At 37.1% G+C, this 20,524-nt stretch overlaps 1 protein-coding gene and 1 pseudogene across 1 annotated transcript; one reads left to right on the top strand and one right to left on the bottom strand.

Annotated features, from left to right (window-relative positions):
- Window positions 1-3,513: 3,513 nt before the first annotated feature.
- Window positions 3,514-6,178, bottom strand: LOC132272472 (uncharacterized). The gene is made up of 2 exons (XM_059773618.1): window positions 5,807-6,178; window positions 3,514-3,714 (listed from the first exon to the last, which is right to left on the bottom strand). The coding sequence occupies exons 1-2, from the start codon at window positions 6,176-6,178 to the stop codon at window positions 3,514-3,516; spliced, it is 573 nt and encodes a 190-aa protein (XP_059629601.1).
- A 13,931-nt stretch (window positions 6,179-20,109) lies between these two features.
- On the top strand, window positions 20,110-20,208 carry LOC132275690 (small nucleolar RNA R71; annotated as a pseudogene).
- The last annotated feature ends 316 nt before the right edge of the window (window positions 20,209-20,524 follow it).

Genomic DNA, 20,524 nt, shown 5'->3' with positions numbered 1-20,524 from the left:
GAATATTTTCTCTTTCTTCCCCCTTTCCGACCCGTGTTTCTCTTTCTTCTCTCTCATTCCTTCATGCCTCTTTGTTTCCCACTTTTGTAAAGCACCATAGAGAAAAATCTGCAACTGGCGACAAGGTAAGAACTGCTTGAACATCTTTTATTTATTTATTTATTTATTTATTGATAATAAACATAGTTTGATTTGTCACTTTGTTTAATTTTATCTTCTGCAATCATAAATTCTAGGGTTTTTTTAATTTTTAGATATATATTTTAATCACGTTTTATATAATTGTTGTCAATCGCAGTTATACAAATTATTTTCTTTTTTCTTTCTTGGTGATTTAGTCAATTAAACCCTAAATCGTATGCTGGTTGTAAGTCACACCCAACTCAAAACTAAAACCAATAGCAATGCCCCTCAACACCATCTCCAGCATCGCTGCCCTATACTATGTCCTTAACGGTGCCCGCAGGCTATTAAAGGCCGGTCTAATGCTTCCATTCTTCTCCTCTTTCTCGTGCGATAAACTTGATGCCCTTAGCGCCATTGGGGATACCGGAATTGTGAGTCAATGGCAAATCAAGGATTTTTATGCCAATCCTTGTTGGAATCATTGTTTCTTAGCACCAAATTTGCTTGGTAGGAGGTGGTAATTTTGCATAGTACATTCAAGTTTGGGTGGATTTTGAGAGGGCATAGTAAATGTATGATGGTATTTTTAGGTGGGAAGGAAGTGGATGAAGGCGGTTGTTCAACTCTGTGGGTGTCTTCTTTTGGGCTACCTAGTGCTGAATTGTTGGTGATAGTACTAGTTTTGGGTTTGGTTTTGTGACTCCAAATTTGGGGTTACAATTTTTTTTTGTTAAATCTGCAAATATGAGGCGCTTTTCTAATGGTTTGTCATCTAAAGGTACGCTTTTTGTTTGTTTGTATATGTGGTGTGTTTCTGGTTTTGTTTCATTTTCTCGGTACAACTTATTTTTTCCTTTCTGTAGTAAAAATAGAGTATGACTTCTTGTCGGGTGACTTCATTTCATGAGTCAGGTCGCATGGATGTCATTGTTTGCACTTTATTTTCCTGGGTTGCTGTCTTTTTCATTTATATTCTGGGATTAGAGTAAATATGTAGCACTTAATTCAGCTGCAAGAGTTAATTGTTTTAGCTTATTGCTCTAAACTGAATTGTTGGAGTGAATTCACACTATGTTTTTGGGATCTGAGACATCATTAGCAGCACTGTATTTGGTCGACTAATGCCATTCGTGAACACCCAAATTGTTGTAGTGAATGTGCGGTTCAAGAAAAGCCTTTTGGGTCAAATTTAAATTTATAAAAACCACTACCAACACTACTACTAACGTAGCAAGAGTGAGTAGGGATCGTCCCAAGGGACTGTGAGGATCGAACAATGTCGTGGAATCACAATTAGGGCTAGTAGGTCGAGTGATCAAACAATTGGTTGGTTGGTTGATTAAAGAGCAACTAAATTAAACTAAGTAATAGCAAAAGAGTGCAGTTAAGAGTAAGTAAGAGAGAGAGAGAGAGATCTTGGGGTTTAGAGATCACCACCAAGCAATGCATTTCTATATCATTGACAAGTGATTAATGAGGGCAAATAATGGGTTACAATATTGGTGTGTGTGTATTTGGTTGATTCAACAAGCAAGAATGACTAGTTAACCATGTATTGTCTAAACATCATGTGAAAGGTACAATATATCTAAGCTATGAAGCATATATTGTCTAAACAATATATGAAAGGCACAATAAATTAAAACAAGTCATTAATCATTTCATTAAGCTCACAATCCAAATACAACACAAGGATAGAGACATATGCTAATTGCATTCAAAAGCTTGGATCATCAAACAACAAGCATAGATTGTCCTCCCATTTAACACTACACTACAACTACACTACATCTACACTACTAGCATGAAAATAAACTAGGGGAGAGGCACAATCCATCAAGAGATAAGCATGAACCATCAAGAGAATCACAAAAGTATTCTTTTAAGTACAATGTTTTGACAATCTCTAAATTTATAGCATCAATACACATAGACATGCATCAATAACACAAAATCTAGAGATAAACACATGAACATCTATTCTAGCATACATAGACATATGCATAGAATGAAATGACCAATTGGAAGCATTAAACTACATAAATCATTGAATAAACAAGATATATATATATCAAAGTGTCAAAACATCAATTACAACACTAATCCCTCAATAATATACAAGATTAAGATATAGAAAGCATGCTTGGGGCTAACTCTAGCCCCAAGAGGATGTCTAGTCACTCATGGTGATGATGCTCCAACCCTCAAGGGCTAACTCCATGGTTAAAATCTGCTCCTTCTTGATGAAGAGTCTCCAATGGTGTCTCTAGCCTCCTCCTCCTCTAAACTTCCTCTCCAAGAGATGATATGAAAATAATGTTGGCTCCCTCTTGAAAAAACAATCCTTATCCTTATATAGGTAGGTCAAAATGACACCCAAAATGAGCTGGGGTCGTACACACAATATTCCCTAATGATTGGATAAAGGACAACTTTCAATAAGATGAAATTTTAACTTTTTCGCACTGGAGGAAGTTCGATCGATCGAAAGTAAGTGAGATCGATCGAAAGTAAGTGAGATCGATTGAACTTAGGCTGGATCGATCCAACTGGCTGAGCTTTTTGGAAAAAGACAAATCCGTGATATTTATGAGAGATATTTATAGGAAAGGACAAAAGTGGTTAGTGGGTGGTACAGCTGTGGATAGGATCAATCATTTGAATAAGGACAAAAGTGTTCGATCGATCGAAGGATGGTGTTGGATCGATCGAACTTTTGGAACTTTATGCTTTTGGGTCAAGGCTTGGATCTATCTTGAAGTGCTGAGATCGATCATTGTTTGATTGATTGAACCTTGAACTTGGATCAATCGAACTTTGCTGCTTGCCTCCTTTGGCTTTATTTGCTTCATTCTTTCTCCACTTTGCTATTTTCTTTGATTAATCCCAGAATTGCTTCAATTAAGCTCTTATTTGGCTGAGTTAGCTTATTTTCGGGATAAGTGCCAGAAAATGGAAATAATACGAAATCAATCTAAAACGGTAAAGTAAGACAGATAAAGGTACTAGAATGCCTAAGCTTAAGGGGTTTAAATACGCACTTTTCAGTGCTCATCGGTATTTCTTAGGTTTCTGTCTTTTTTTCTGGTTCTGGGTTTTGTTATGTCACCTTCCCTTCATTCAGGTTCAGAACATTTAAATTTCATATGTTCATGGTCGCCTGGAAGTTTAGGGATTATATTCTTTTCTCTTAACTTTGGCAATCTATTTATTTTCTATGAGATACATTATTGTGATAATCTCCTTAATGTTATTTCATGTGATGTATCTTATAGGTGTTGTGATTAATATCCATGGATTCTCAATCATCCCAATCCGAACAAACATCCCAAGCTGAACAAACATCCCAATTCCAACAAGCATACACATTCTCACCATCATCCCAATCTAAAAAAACTCCTGAATTTCCACAAGCACACCCATTTTCATCAGCATACCCATCTCAATCCCTATCTCAAAAATCATACTCGTTCCAATATGAACCCCAATTGCAACAATCATACCCATATTGTTTCCCATCTTCACCACAATTGTCACAAGCATACCCATTCTCATATGCACCCCACATTCAATTCCAACAACCACCATCTGAAGCACCATGCCAATCTAAAAAAACTTCAAACTCTAAGAAGGCCCAAAAGGTTAGTAAAAAGGGACGGATGAGAAATTTTACTTCCACGGAAGATGAGGCACTTGCAAGAGCTTGGGTAGCAGTATCGGGAGATGGAATTGTTGGTAATAGCCAATCTAGAAATAATTTATGGATTCGAATTTACAACACATTTAACGAACTTATGTCCATCACAACTCCGGCCGAAAATTCTAATAGAAATCCAAATTCATTGTCATGTCATTGGCATATCATACACCGTCAAGTGAACAAATTTTGTGGATATTTTGCTACCATTGATCGCAATCCAAAGAGCGGCACAAATTTTGATGATCGAGTAAATTATTTCATTAATTTAATATATTAATTGATTTTAAGTTTTAATGGTTAATTTATTCAATTCATATGTTCATTAACTATTAATATTATATAGATTGAAGATGCAAAAAGACATTCCACTATTACGAAGGAATTGATTTCACGCTGGAAGAGGTGTGGAAGATCTTGAGAGCCAATCCTAAGTGGAATGAAAAACATAGTAATCAAAGAAAAAAAGGTGTGGAAGTCCTTGCTCCCCCAAGATTTGATGGATCCTTACATGACATTGATAATACTTCGCCGTCATCTACTCCAATCACACCGGGTTCTTCAATTCAACTAGATTCGGGTGGTGAAGATTTAACTCCAGGCACAAATGAAGATGGAGTACAAAGGCCAAAGATAGGAAGAAAAAACATCTAAAGAGAAAGGGAATGACCGTTGATGGGTCATCCACACTAGTGAAAGAATTCATGAAAAAGTTTGAAGCTTCAGTGCAACAACAACTTGAACAGTCTGAAAAAGAAATTAAGAGCAAAGAGGAGATGCATCGCAAGGAACAAGAACTTAAAGAGCGTCTCCTTAATTAGAAAGATGAATTGCTTCATCAACAAGCCCAAAAGATTCGACAAAAACAATGGCTAGAAGAGAAGGAGATCTTAATGAAGGATTTTAGAGAGATAGAATCTCACCAAGTCGAAATGTTTCGTAAAATGCAACATGACATTTGGGAGAAATGACAACAAGAGGGCACACTACCATGATTTGGAAAAGCAATTTTGTGCTAACCTAGATTTTTATTTAGTCTTTTAATTGTGTTTAATTGTTTGATTAATTATATTGTAGACTTTTATATAGTAATTGGGAGTTTTGTGGACAATCTAGTTAATGGGGCTTATTAAAAGTAGGATTTTTCTCTTTGATCGGTTTATATCTCTATTTGTGGACAATTGCTAAAGTATATACTCCTTATGAAAAGATCAAATCAAACTTAAGAAAGATTGATTAACCAAGGCCATTGCTTCCGTATTAAACCAACATGAACTTCAAAAAAAAAAAAAAAAAAAAAAAAAAACAAAAAAAAACACGAACTTCAATTTTAATGCTACAAAATCCTCAATGGTTCATATAAAACAAATAGAGATGTAATAGATTTAGAGATGGGTTTTTAGTTCTGAGTCTGGGTAAGCATATGTTTGGAATTCAGATTCATACATCCCACATTTTAGAATATTGGAAGTTGAACAACTACTTTAAAAAATTGACATGAAACTGGTATAAAATTAATTGACCAAAAAATGATAATTACTTCATTATTTTATCCTAAATTGCAATTGGTTCTGGGAAATATACAAATGGACTACTTAACAGATGGCATAAAAATGGCAATTTAGGAGTGTCGCAAATCAATTCCGGACAACTACAAAAGTATTGTTATGTCTGCTTGCCGAAGGGGTTTTTTATCTCTTTATCTCAGGAGGGAAAACTGAAGATTGTAGGACCTTGAAGAGACTTGCATTACGTAGTTTGACAAACTCTAAGTGGGTGCAATAATACAATATGCCAAAGAAACTGGTAGCAATTGGAACCATATTAAACCAGAAATTTTTGTTTTTGAAATTCAAAGAATTACATTCAAAATACTAAACACAATTAATCATGAAATTACATTAGTATTCCATTGCCGTATTGAGTCCAGATATGCTCGATGAGGTCAATATTAAGGCTATCATGAAGTGTCGTGTCACGAACCTTCATTAATTTAGCAATCAACGTTGCTGTAAGAAAATTTTCATCATGTTCCACTTCCACGGTTTGTGGAGCCTCATTTGTAGCGGGTTGCCATGCTTCAATTTCTTCATCACGTTCATCTTCAACAATCATATTGTGCAATATAATACATATTTTCATAACTCGAGCTAGGTCTTTTGGATTCCACATACGTGCCGGGACTTTGACAATAGCAAATCTTGCTTGCAAGACCCCAAATGCCCGCTCGACATCTTTCCTAGCAACTTCTTGAACTTTAGCAAACAAGCAATTTTTTGGACCAACCGGTTCAGCAATTGTTTGTATAAGAGTGGCATAGTTGGAATAAATTCCATCAGTGAGGTAGTGGCCCATAGTGTATTGATGATCATTAACTACATAATTACAATGAGGAGCCTTACCATTGATAATATTGTCAAACAACTGAGAACGGTCTAATACATTAATATCATTATGTGTACCTGACATACCAAAGAAAGCATGCCAAATCCATAAATCCTTATCAGTAACCGCTTCTAAAATTAAGGTAGGGGCATTGTGTGGTGCTCCGGAGTGTGTTCCATACCAAACAGTTGGACAATTTTTCCAAATCCAATGCATGCAATCTAAACTACCAATCATCCCTGGAAAGCCTCGTGCCTCCCCTTATGCAAGGAGACGTGTTATATCGCTTTCGTTGGGCCTCCTCATGTACTGATCTTCATATAGACCAATGATTGCATCATAAAAATGCTTCAAACTCTCAATTGTCGTGCTCTCTCCAATCTGAGTGTAGTTATCAAGGTTATCAGCTGAGTAACCCAATGCAAGCATTTTAATTGATGCCATCATCTTTTGTAAAGATGACAATCCTTTCCTTCCAGTAGCATCACAACGTTGCTTGAAGTATGGTTCGTACCTTTCAATATCATGAAGGATGCGAAGATAAATCTACGACGAAAATAATATAATGGGTACTTTGCATTGTCTACAAAATAGTTTGCCCATATTCGATCATGTGCAAGCTCCCCCTAGCAGCTATAGGTTCTCCTCCCCGGTACAGATCCTCCATGAAGGCATTTTTGAAAATTATTTTGTTCTTCCTCGAGAAGCATAGGCAGAAATGGTGCTGCCATCTTCGTGATGTTGCATAGACATCTCAGACCAACGCTTTCCCCATAGTAATAAATGAAACTATTTTCAAAATTGTCATCCAAATCATTAAAATCGTCATCATCATCAAACCAGAATTCAAAACTAGAAGATGAAGACATGGTAGATAAGGAATTTAAAACTAGAAGATGAAAAACACGGAACACACTTAGAAATTGGTTCGATGTTTCGACGCTGAGATGGAACAAATTTAAAAATCAAATTCAAATAAAATAGAAATTTTAAACATCCGAGATGGAGCAGACTTTTATTTTTATTTTTATTTTTTTTATTTTTTTTCCTAAACGGAGGAAATTTTTCTATAAAATGACACAAAATACAGAAGGAGGACTAAATGCCCTTTATGAAACACAAAAGCGTCTGGGTTGGCTAAGAAACTACAAAACAAACATAACCCAATCAACCTTGAAATTTGTTTCTGCAAAACTTCCTATATCCCTCTCAACTCCAGGAACATCAATAATTAAAAGCCTTCAAATAGGCAAGGGACGAACAAAGAAGACCAAGTCTGACCCAAGGATAACAAGCATTGATACCCACGCCCCACATAGGCAAACCCACACCACCAAAACCTTTGATTATGTAGTTAAGTTAGAATTTGGGGTGGGCGGGAAAGGTATGCTATTGGCGGGATGGGAAAGTGAAATTTAGGGGGAAATTAATTGTTTTTTTTTGTAATTGAGGGGGATTGGGTTTTGAATTTTTTACATACTGGAATCTTGTTTTCTTATTTGTTATTAAGTTAGAATTATGATGGTGGCGGGAAAAGTATGTTATTGGCGGGATGGGAAAGTGAAATTTAGGGAGAAAATAAAAAAAAATTCGTAATTAAGGGGATTGGGTTATGTAGTTTTTACATATTGGAATCTTATTTTATTATTTATTTTTAAGTTAGAATTCTAGTGGGAAAGTATGTTTTTGGCGGGATGGGAAAGTGAAATATAGGTTATTTTATTATTTATTATTAAGTCAGAATTCTGGTGGGAAAGTTTTCTTTTGGCGGGATAAGAAAGTGAAATATAGAGGGAAATTATTATTTTTTCGTTGATTGAGGAAGATTGGGACTTGAGGTTTAATCGCCAAAAAGTAGAGTGAATCAAGTAGGTTTGTAAAAGTTATATAGGGCCTTGGGTATGACACGTGGTGGGTTATTATTGGAGGATATTTTTTTACACAAAAGGTATAAATAACTGTTGGAGCTAAAAATAGGTAGTAAAAATTTTTTGTGTAAATCTACTCTGACACGTCAGATTTACACAAAAATATATACACTACCGCTGTAGATGTTCTTACACTTTAAAAAATGATCACATTGTCCCAATATTCATTTCTAACCCATTAACCGGGTAGTGAAATGACAAATTTGACCTTACCATTTAATATTAAATTAAAAATTTTAAATTATTATTTTAAAATTACAAAAATACCCTTAATGTTTTCGTGTTTTCCCTCTCTAAAACTCTCAAGGTTCACCCTCTCTAAAACTCTCAAGTCTCACCCCTCTCTAAGACTCTCTCTCTGTCTCTAAAACAGACCTAAAACCAAAACCACCAGCCAGCGCCAAGAAATCCTTTGTTCGTTTGCGCCTAAAAAAGGACATTGTACCAAAGCCTTATTTCTTACTAGGCTTTCACATGATGTTCATAGGTAGCGCTTATCTCTAATTGGATTTTCTTTTCTAAAGGTGTTATGATTAATGGATCACTCGTTGTGAACTACCGTGTATCAACGCCGGGTAGTTTTCTTACAACTGCACTCATTAGCCACACTGTCCTGAAGCACTCTGCAACACTTGGTCTGAATATTGCCAACAACTCACCCAAATTCAGCGACCCACTGCATGAAAACCAACCTAAAGGTCGTTGCTCTATGTTACATTAACCAGGTCACTGGAGTAGCGACCTGTTATCCTTCTCTCTTTGACATATATTGCCAGAGTTAATGGATGTATATGTGGTCGCTGCTCTTTATTCCATTAACCAGGTCGCCGAATGGGGACCTGTTATCCCCCTCTCTTCGACATATATCGCCGGAGTTAATGGATGTCTGGTCCTGCAAAAAACAGCTATCCATCTTCCATTAATTATACTGGGAGCAAACTTTGGTTGTTGCCTTTCTTCTTTAATCACCGGGTCGCCAGATGGCAACCTGGTTTCCATGTCTGACCAGTTAACAGAGTTGTGAATTGACAAATGGTCGCCCTTAATGTCTTCGTCGCCATCGGGTAATACAAACAGGTTGGACATGGATATTGGGGCAATGTGATCACTTTTTAAAGTGTAGGGGTTTTTTTGAAATAGGTTGGGAGTTTATGATCAAAATTTGAGAGTAGTAGGATTTTTTTGAGATTAGCACAAAAATAATGATACAAATAAAAATGGTTAATAATACCCTAAGTCACATAAAGGAATTCAAGAGCACGAAAATGGTAAAATTTAAGTCACATGGAATGGGAATGAGAGCGAGTGTACACACAAATTTTATATCTGTAAAATAAAGAACACAATAAGGAACAAATAATCAATTTTATTAATATTTGATAAGCGGGTACAATTCTCTGTAATATTCTTTACAAAGAAAGAATGTCCTTTGATTTGATCTCCTAAATCTTCGATGCAAATGCTTCAATATTTGATGTTGAATCAGCTGCAACAACTTTCTTCAAATCTCCGAGAAATGAAGGAATTTTGGATTGATTTCTGATTGAGAGCCGTGGAAGCTTAATCTTAAACGGTTGAATGAAAAAATTTGAATAGGGCCGGGACTTGTAGAACGTGCTTATAGTCCTTTGTATTCAAAGTGTTGAGTCTTCAAAGCTTTAAGTGGTGAATGGGTGTAGAATTCAACAGAGCTTTCTTCTTCTCTTTGGATTCCCTTTTTCCTTCCCCCTTCACTTCTATTTATAGACTTCATGAAGGGACATAATAGTAATTTGAGACACTATGGATAATTATCATAATTATAATTTGAATAATTATCATAAGTGATAATTATCCTCAAACATATATATATATATATATAAGAATAATTATAATTTTATTTAACTAACCTAATCTTCAAGTGGGCCTGGTTAGTTAGCAATTTGGAATTGGCCCGTTAAAGTAGGTTGGGTCAATTGAGTTATTTGGATTGATCCATGACCCATATTTGGTAGTGGGCTTAGGTTGTTTGGTTAACCGCCCATAATTTAAAGTGACCTAGATTGATGGTAAGCCCAAATTATAGCTTAAACCCATCATGTGAATTTTTCAGTCTCTATAAATTGCCCCCACTTCAAGTCTCAGATTTGCTCATACTTGCTAGGTGCAGAGGGCTAGACTTGAAGATGATTTTGTTTTATTTATTAATTTTTTTTGTTAATCCGAACAAATCAAATTAATAGCCCCCAATGTACATGGTTTTGTCATACACGGATTAGTTAGTAATGATATGGATAGTTTAGTTAAACAATGATTCTAAACCATCATTTTTTTTTTTTTTTACAACATTTGTCTTCTTTCAAATACTTAATAATATAATAAAAGAATTGTACATGCAAATTTGGAATGCGATCACCTGAAGACAAAATCAGCCAACTAACCATGCATTACATAACAACTGCTAACAACTCCTCAACAAAGTCTACTTGTGATATGAACTTGATTTATCCGAATTTATTTGAAATGTGGCATATCCTTAGATGGACTCCATCTCTTTAGGATTTCAATACCCCTTAGGATTGCTTCCTAACGTCTTGAAATTATCTCCTTCACAATATTTTTTAAACGCAGATGCAAGTGAGTGTAAGAAATATCAAGAGAACTTCTGTATAAGGAGACCTCTATCTATATACATCCACATACATATATATATATCTGGGTGATGAGGGAGAGAATTGCACACACGTTGGAGAAGTCTCAGGTATGTAAAACGGCTTGCTAGCTGTTTATGCCTTTCATTCTTTATATATGTGTGTGTGTATTGGTGGTTGTTGTACCCCGACCTAAAGTTTGTGCACTAAAAGATAGTAGTGTAGAGCTATGATGAATGTGGCTAAATTTTATATTTAGAAATTGCCACTACTACCTTTCACTAAAAATATAGCTAGGATAAGTAGGGATCGTCCCAAGGGATTGGTGGGTCGTACAAGGTTGAGGAATCAAGATTAGGGTTAGTAGGTCGAGTGATCAAAAGATTGGTTGGTAGTTGAATTATACTAAGATGCAATTTAAACTAAAGTAGGCAATTAAATGTAAATGAGAGAAAATAAGAGAAAGAGATCTTGCGGTTTAGAGATCATCACTAAGCATAGTTTTCCTACACTCTTAATGAATTATTAATGAGGGGGAAAACATGTATTGCAACAAAGTGTGTGTGTGTATGGTTGTTTCAACAAACATGGATGGCAAATTAAGCATACATTGTCTAAGCAACATGGTGGATAGCACAATATATCAAACTAAGTCATTAATCCTTTCTTTAAGCTCACAATCCAAACACATCACAAGGTTAGAGATATGTGCTACTTGCTTTCATAAGTATGAAACATCAAAGAACAAGCATGGATTGTCCTCCCATTTAACATCTAAACTACAACTACACTACAATTAAGCTAATGACATGAAATTAAACTAAGGGAGAGGTACAATCCATCAAGAAATGAGTATAAACCATCAAATAAATCACAAGAACATTCTATTAAGCACTATGTCTTGACAATCTCTAGATCTATAGCATTAATACACATAGACATGCATCAATAACACAAGAAATAGAGACAAACACATGAACATCTATTCTAGTATACATAGATATATGGATAGAATGAAATGATCAATTGGAAACATTAAACCATATAAATCATTGAATAAACAAGATCTATATATATAAAACTGTCAAAACATGTATCACAACACAAATCCCCTCAAAAATACATAAATCAAGATGTAGAAAGCATGCTTAGGGCTAACTCTAGCCACAAGAGGATGTCTAGCCACTCATGGATGATGTCCTCTAACCCTCAAGGGCTAACTCCATGGTAGAGATTGCTCATCTCTTTGGTTGATGGAAGAACTCCAAGCTTGTGTCTTTAGCCTCCTCCTTTATTTTCTTCTTCACTAAGAATATCAATATTGTGCCTCTCAAGTGTCTAAAAAGTCTCTCTCAAAAAGTGGCTCATATTCCTTATATAGGTAGGTCAAATATCACCCCAAATGAGCTGGGCTCGTACACCAATATTCCTCCAATGATTGGATATGAGACAACTTTTAATGAGCTGGAATTTGGATTTTCTCAGAATTTGGGAAGTTCGATCGATCGAACTTGTGGTGAGATCGATCGAACATGGCTGAGATCTATCGAATTGAAGCTGGATTGATCCTCTATGGCGGCGCCTTTTTGGATAAAAACAAATCTGAGATATTTTGAAGATATTTTTGGGAAAAAGACAAATGTGGTAGGTAGGGTGGTACAAGTGGATAAGATGGAATCTTTTCGGTCGATCGGAAGAAATTTGGATCGATCGAACTTTGTGGGATCTTGGATAAGGACAAGAGAGCTTGGATCCATCTTGGAATGCTGAGATCGATGAAATTTTGATCGATCGAATATATTGTGAGATCGATCTAACATGCTGAATTTCCACCACTTGCTTCCTTTTGCTCCCACTTTACTTCTTTCTTTGATTGATCTCAAGATTGCTTCAATTATGCTCTTATTTAGCTGAGTTAGCTTATTTTGGGGATGAGTACCTGAAAATGGAAATAATACGAAATCAATCTAAAGTGGGAAAATAAGATAGATAAAGGTTCTAGAATTCTTAAGCTTAAGGGGTTTAAATGTGCACTTTCCAGCGCTCATCACACCCCCAAACTTAAATATTGCTAGTCCCTAGCAATGAACTAGAAAGTAAGGGAATGAAATGAATAACTATATAACTATGAACTAGAAAACAATGAATGGATAACGCCACTTTCGTAGGGAACACGATTACATTTAGCATGTGCAACAAGTCTTTTAAACCCCTAGGTTACCCTTAGTGGACGAGTGAAGTCTTGTGAGGGTTTCCAAAAATGATACCCACAAACATTAAGCTCATTCTTTCAAAAGAGGCACCAATATTACAAACAAACATTGGGAGAAAACTACCTCAAGTATGCAATTTTTCAGACATTTCCAAGCAATCTCCCAAAATCTTAACATCAAGCAAAAAACTATGGTCCTCCACGCATCAAGAAAATGATTATGAAAATGAAAACAACTCTAGAATCCTTTTTGAGTGGACCGGCATCAAGTATGTTGATATCTTAACCAATTAAAGAAATGATCACATCCTTATGGTCAAACTAGCACACAAATTTAGTACCGATCATCAAGACAAAAAGTGGACCTTTTTTAAAAACTTTATTGTTCTAGGTGCACTTATTTTTTTCACTCGATTTTTTTTTTTTTAAGGATCAAAGATGGAAGCATAGTGCAATGTGTTGATCTATTAAGCTTTCTAGCGATCCATGAGGTCAAGCGTTAGGTCAATGATTCCCAAACCAGACGGCTTTAGGGCACTAGGTGTTCAAACACCCCAAAGGACTTACAAGCTCAAATCAACTAGGCTACAAATCAAAACAACCTCCATCTAATCATTTCCCACTTCTCACCTTTTTGGGAGAAGTCCTCACTTTTTATTGCTTTTGCAACTTTTTTTTTTTTTTTTTTTTTTTTTTTAAGTTCAATTATTAATCTAGAGTTTGGGTCCTCCACCTTTTGGCGCGAGAAATTCAGTGCTTGATGAGGCTAGAATCCCGGCTACTCAATGAAAAGGGATTGTTATCCACTTTTGTCAAAATGAAAGCTTTCAATGCACTACTAGCCCAATTGGGATATAACCAATTCAATAATCAACAAAGCATGTACCCCACAAATGAATGCTAGTGTGCGCCTGTGCTAGTGTAGAATACTAGAGTGAATTTCAAAACAATTATAAAATCAAGATGATGTGGACCATAAGTGTAAGCATGATATCAATCTTTCGAAAAATTTACCCCTAAATGGCATCCACAAGGCATACAAGGAATATTAGACTCTCAAGTCAAACAATTTTTAAATTTTAAGCAACATAGTCCTCCAAAGATCAAAATCATAGTTAGTTATGGACCAATCATAGAAAATCTCTCAAATACACAAGTTATGCTTAAAATTTTGAATTTAAAGCAAACATTGTAAATCACACTATTACCCCCAAACTTAAATGGTACAGTGTCCTCAATGTGCAAAGAGAACAAAAGGAAAGAGTATAGCAGTGCGACTATAGCAAAGAATAGCCGGAACAGAAGTATCCAAAGTAGGTGGCATAGCCCCCACAAACTTGGGATTAACTGTGGTCCTAAAAATTTAGCACTTGGATAAAACTCATCAGATAACAAAAGGGATAATAACAGTGCATAGTGGATATGCAAGTGTAAATGGGATAGCAACTGAAAATAGAGAGAGGTATACGGGTGGTCCTGAAAATTTGGGCAGTACTCTCTCTCACTGAAGTCACTGGAATACACCTGATGGAGTCAATCATAAATAGATATATCAATACAAGGTATGACATCCAATAAATAGCATGTATAAACAGAAATAATATATATCATAGCACAGTATCAGGGTCAACAGATTGGCCGCAAAAATAGAGTAACAGTAATAATGTATCACAGATATATAAAATGACAAGAGTAAAGGGATAGAGAGATCAGGAAGAGGAGGTAGGACGGGCAGGGAGTGCTCTGCGGATATCTCGAGATAAGTCTCGCAACGCAGCCATGACATCGATACGGAGAGATGTAATGTCAGCTCAGATGGAGACAGCATCCTCTCGACCGTGTCGGTGCGGATAGATACTACAACATCCTCCAAAGCCTGGAGTCGCTCTCCAAAGCCGGGTGTCTGTACTGGAGCCTTAGGTACCGCTGGAGCGGGAGAATGATGATCCTGAGCCTGCTCCTCATCATGAATGGGCGACCCAGCCGGAGAGTGATGCTTCTGGTCCTCTGTGGGCTGCTCCAAGTCAATATCCATGTGCATGGCAGGCGGATCGACTGGTATATCATCCGCCGCCTGTGCTGCTACAGCTGCCTGATCCATCTCCTCTCTCTCTAGCTTTTCAGTTGTCTCGGCAGCGTCATCCCACAGACTCTTGATAAGAGCATTGTAGCTCTTATCCCAATCATTCTTCTTGAATGAACAGGCCCTGGACTCAGTATGTTCCCGTGGCTGGAAGGGATAGCGTTGGTCTCTCAGAATCTGTGTGATGAGATGGCCGAATGGGAGATACTTAGCCCTTTTGGGCTTGGCCTTGCTAATATGGTCAACATACAACTTCATCATAACGCTCCAGATGAGCGCAGGAATGGACAGCCAATGCCTTGTATAGAAGGCGTATAAAGCTGTAAGATAGTCATCGCGCCTCTGTGTCTTGTGGCCGGCCATAAGAACATTTCGGTATAGCACCAAATCGAAGAACCATAGGTCGTCTGACAGATAAGTCCGGGTGGCGAAGGTCTCGCCAACGGCATAGTGACCTGTGAGTAAAACAACCATGTCTGCATATGTGGGCCTCCATAGAGTAGGATTTGTATCCTGGAGATCGAGAGGGCAGACGTGTGGACAATGGCAGGATCTGGAAAGAGTGTCCACCGTGATACTGATAGGGTGGCCATTGATGGTAGTCCACAACTCCGCCAGGTTACTCGGGGCAGGTTGGAGGTTCTGGAAGAACATTTGGACCAACCTCGGGTATACTGGGTATGTGACAGGGGCTAGCATGGCTGAGATGCCTCTCCGGTCTATACCGTCATATGCTGCTCTGGTAAGAACAGACTGGGAGAAGTAGTCTATGTCAAAGACTGACTCGTGCGCCACCCGAAGGCGTGAGTATCTCGGTAATGGCAGGTTTAAGTACTGGGCTGGCTGAGCTGGCGGTGGTGATGGGGATGGTATGTGCTCAGCCTCAGCGTTAGCCTGTGAAGAAGATGCCTCGACTGAAGACTGTAGTCGATTGTCAGATGGAGACTGAGGTGGAGTGGGCTCTGCTGGCTCCTCATGAATGGGGTCCTGGGCGTGAGATGGACCTGCCTCGTAGTCCAAACTCTGCCTGCCCTGCGGTGAGAGTGTCCGTGAGCAACAGTCTTGACCCTAGCCATGGCCTGCAAAATAAAAGGAAAACTTGCGAAAAAGAAGTCAGTGCCGTTATAAGGAAGTAAAGCACAATTGATAGAATCATGTATGTCAAATAAGATAGACACAACAGATATGGAACATGAATCTATGCAAGTGACAAGGAATGAGTGACATGATGTGAAACATGCTAGACAGTATAAGTATGGAATGCATCCAATGTGGAAAACACATGCATTGGGCATTTATAAGAAAGCATGAAACACAAGAGATGGTGTGTGAAATTGTGAAGTATATCTGTGAAGTTCGATCGATTACAAAAATGTGAGATCGATTCAAGTTAGATCGATCGAGAATAAGTGAGATCGATTTATTACAGATCGATCGAATAAAAAGTTCGATCGATTGAACTGTGAAGTGAAACTCGAAAGGTCATAGATCTGTGACGTGGATGGCACGGGGCCTTCACGAACATGGTTGTGGGCCTATCTACATAACAAATCAACATATTTGGTCACTTGGTTAGTCCCGTAACACCCAAAATCAAATCAAATCAAGCACTATTCAAAAACATATATTCATATATATACATAGAGGTTCGAAGCTTCATCTATGGTGATATGCATCATCAAAACAACATAGATCTAACATGTAAAGCATGGATTCATCAAATCGAAGCTTAAAGTCACAGATGAGATCTCGGATCTTACCGGAATCGAAAGAGAAGGTGAGATGAAGATGAGATCCTAGATCCGAGAAGAGAGAGAGATTCAGGATGAGATGAAGATTGCCGGAGTTTCGCTGGAGATGGAGAAGAGTTGGGATGCAGTGGCGAAGGGTGAAACAAGGGTTTGAGATCGATTTTTGTGAAATCGACCGAATGACCCTAAATCGATTTTTAAAAACATTCCCCTGCCAGTTTGATTGATCGAACTTAATCCTCAGATCAATCGAACTGAAATCGATCTCTCCTCTTAAGTGACAAAATATTTTTGGGATTTTTGAAAAATAAAAATAAAAATAAATAAAACAAATAAAAGTAAAAGTTTTTTTAGGATTATTGAAAAATATTTATTTATTTATATTATTTATATATATATTTTTATTATTACTATATTTTTATTTATTATTATTATTATTTATTATTTTTATTTAATTAATTAATTAATTATTATTTTTTTTATGGAAAATAAAAATAAAAATGACAATAAAAATTAAATAATAAAATATTTTTTTGGAATTTTTGAAATTAAGAGTTTAAAACAAAGTCAAAATTGAAAATCAAAGAACAATGATCGATTTCTCCAAGATCGATCTCAGAATACTTTTGATCGATCGAGAATGCATAGATTTGAAGAAATGTTCGATCGATAAGACAGAGAGGCTTTTGGATGCATGTGGATGCAGGTTCAAAAATTTTTTAAGTGTTGAAACTGCAGATCGATCCAAGATGAAGTTGGATCGATCTAAGAACTGAAGATCGATCTAGGAACAAGTTTGAACGATGGGACAGAGAGATGAAATATGCAGGTTTTGTTTGAACGATTGGACAGAGAGTGATTCGGATGCAGGTTTGATGTAGGTGGGAAGTTCGATCGATCAAACTCATTTTGAGATCGATTGAACTTATGCAAAATGCTCAATTTTAATATAAGAGTGCATGCAATCCTAATCACAGTTCCTAGCAATGCGTATGAACCCAAAGCCAATATCTAGACTTTGCAAGAAATGAAATTAAAGATAGAAATGAGGGAGGAATAGGGTTTTGACACCCTACGAATTGTCTTGCTAGTCTTTAACGTCTCTAGCAAGACGTTGGGCTCTTTTAGCCCGGATCAAACATCTTGTAGTGCATCCCCTCCTTGATGGGGTGATAAGTGCTTCGAACTTCACCCAACAAATGGTTCTTTAAGGAACTTGTTGGATTAAGCTCAAAAGACATTTTTGGTCCTTGGTCAAAACAATCTTTGGCCTTCCATGCCCTTTCAAAGTAAGAATTTGAAACAATTTTCTTAGAACGCAGGGTTGAAGATGAACTTTTTGAAACTTTGGTCTCACACAAAAACTCAATTCCTTCACATTTAAGGTCATGACATTTCTCCACAACATTAACTTCTTTATGCTTGTCAAATGAATTGGGGGTTAGATTGAAGATATTTAACTTTACCTTCATGTGGCCAAATGAGATCTTCATTATCCCCATCTTACAATTAATGTTGGCATTCGCGGTTGCCAAGAAATGACGGCTAAGGATAACAGGAATTTGGCTCTTAGGATTCGTGATCGGTTCTGTGTCAATGAGAAGGAAATCAACGGGGAAGAAGAATTTATCAATCTTAATCAATACGTCCTCAATGATACCCCTAGGCTTTTTGATGGATCGGTCGGCAAGTTGCAAAACCACTAACGTCGGTTTCAAGTCTCCTAAGCCTAATTTGATATATACCGAGTATGGAAGAAGATTAACACTTGCTCCTAGGTCAAGAAGAGCCCGATTAATGATATGATCTCCAATGATGCATGAAGTGGTAGGTGAACCAGGGTCCTTAAACTTCGGAAGAGTGTTATGTTGCAAAATTGAGCTTACTTGCTCGGTTAAGACCACTTTCCTAGGTGCTTGGCTTTTGTTCTTTCTCTTTTGGGTGCATAAGTCTTTCAAAAACTTGGCATAAGCCGAAATTTGCTTGATTGCATCCGAAAGTGGAAGATTAACTTTCACTTGCCTAAACACATCCATAATTTCATTTGCTTTGGCCTTTTGCTTGTCAATTGAAATGGATCCTTTTAAGGCATCCGAGAATGGAGCTCTTGGCTCAAAAACCTTTTCAGACATTTTCTTTGAAGTCTCTTCAACACAAGAAGTTTTGAAATCATTTTGCACATTTTTCTTTTCAAAATCGCTTTTCAAATCACTTTTCAAGATATTCTCATTTGAAAAATCATGCATATGCAATGAAGGAGGAATATGATGTGAAACGGGACGGGTGTCAACTTATGGTTGCACCGGTTCACTCTCTTCATTGGACATACCCACTTGGTTATCCACAATCTTCCCACTTCTCAAGGTTGTCACCGCATTGACATGCTCTATTGTGTGACCTTCCGATGAGGAATGAGTCTTAACAACACATTGTTACTTTTGTGGGGCATTCAAAGGCATTTTCCCTTTCTCTCTAGCATTCAAAGTACTAGCTATTTACCCTACTTAGGTTTCTAGCTTAGCAATTGATTGAGAATGGGAATGAAGCAATTGAGTATTCGCCTCTAGAGTGCCTAGAGCGGTCAAAATTTTCTCTTCAAAAGCGAGACTCCTAGCATTTCCTTGAGAATATGATGGTTGATTAGGAAAATGAGAATTAGAGAATTGGTTTCCTTGTGATTGAAATGGTTTATATCCTTGGGAACCTTGGCTTTGCATCGGAGGTGGAACATACTTCCCTTGGAAACCACCTTGGGGAGGGTTTGAGCCTTCCCCTTGCTTTTTCTAAGAGAAATTCGGGTGATTCCTCCAACTAGGATTATTATGATTGCCATAAGGGTTGTTCCCTTGATTAACAAAAGCTGCATTGACTTGTTCATGATGCTCATTTTGCATATGTCCAAGGGGACAATTGGAAGTAGAATGTAAAACACTTGAACAAGTCATACATGTCTCATTAGATGCATGATGGGAATGGTTAGGGATGGAAGATACTTAATTTGCCGAGTTTTAGTTGATCAAGAATTGATCAAACCTTTGAGATAAGGATTTCATCTCGGCGGCTATTTCATTGGAATGGTCGACTTGATGTAAGCCAACACTCTTCCTTCCACTTGAATTCCTACCATTCTTGGAAGATAAAGTTCGATGCAAAGAATTCTTACTCATGCTCTCATAAAGACGCCACACGTCATCCTCATGCCTATCAATGTAAGACCCACGCATGGAAGCATCAACCATGCCCTTGTAATTGTCCGATAAGCTCTTGAAGAAATATTGAACTAATTGCAATTTGGTCATGTCATGATGTGGATACTTCCTAAGCAATTCATTGAATCTTTCCCATGCCTCATGGAACGTTTCCCCATCCCCGTGTGAAAACTCTCGAATTGAGGTTCTCATGGCATTGGTCTTAGAAACCGGATAGTACTTCTTCAAGAACTCTTGTTGCATTTCTGCCCAAGAAGTTATTAAAAAAGGTCTAAGATTGTTAAACCAATATTTTACCTTGTCTTTAAGGGTGAATGGAAAAAGTTTTAGCCTTAAGATCTCTTCCGGCATGTCTGTGTATCTAACGATGGAACATACTTCAAGAAACTCATCCAAATGCTTATAAGGTTCTTCACTTGGAAGTCCATGATAGTTAGGAAGCATTTGAATGGTTTGTGATTTGATCTCATAGTGGTGTGCTCTAAATGGTTGCAATAGAATGC

The sequence above is a fragment of the Cornus florida genome, unplaced genomic scaffold (genome assembly GCF_030987335.1).
Source record: "Cornus florida cultivar Cherokee Brave unplaced genomic scaffold, ASM3098733v1 CherokeeBrave_3.0.0_Hap2_Chr09, whole genome shotgun sequence".
NCBI classification, from domain to species: Eukaryota; Viridiplantae; Streptophyta; class Magnoliopsida; order Cornales; family Cornaceae; genus Cornus; species Cornus florida.
Note: the sequence above shows the minus strand (reverse complement) of the source record. Positions and strands in the feature narration are given on the sequence as shown.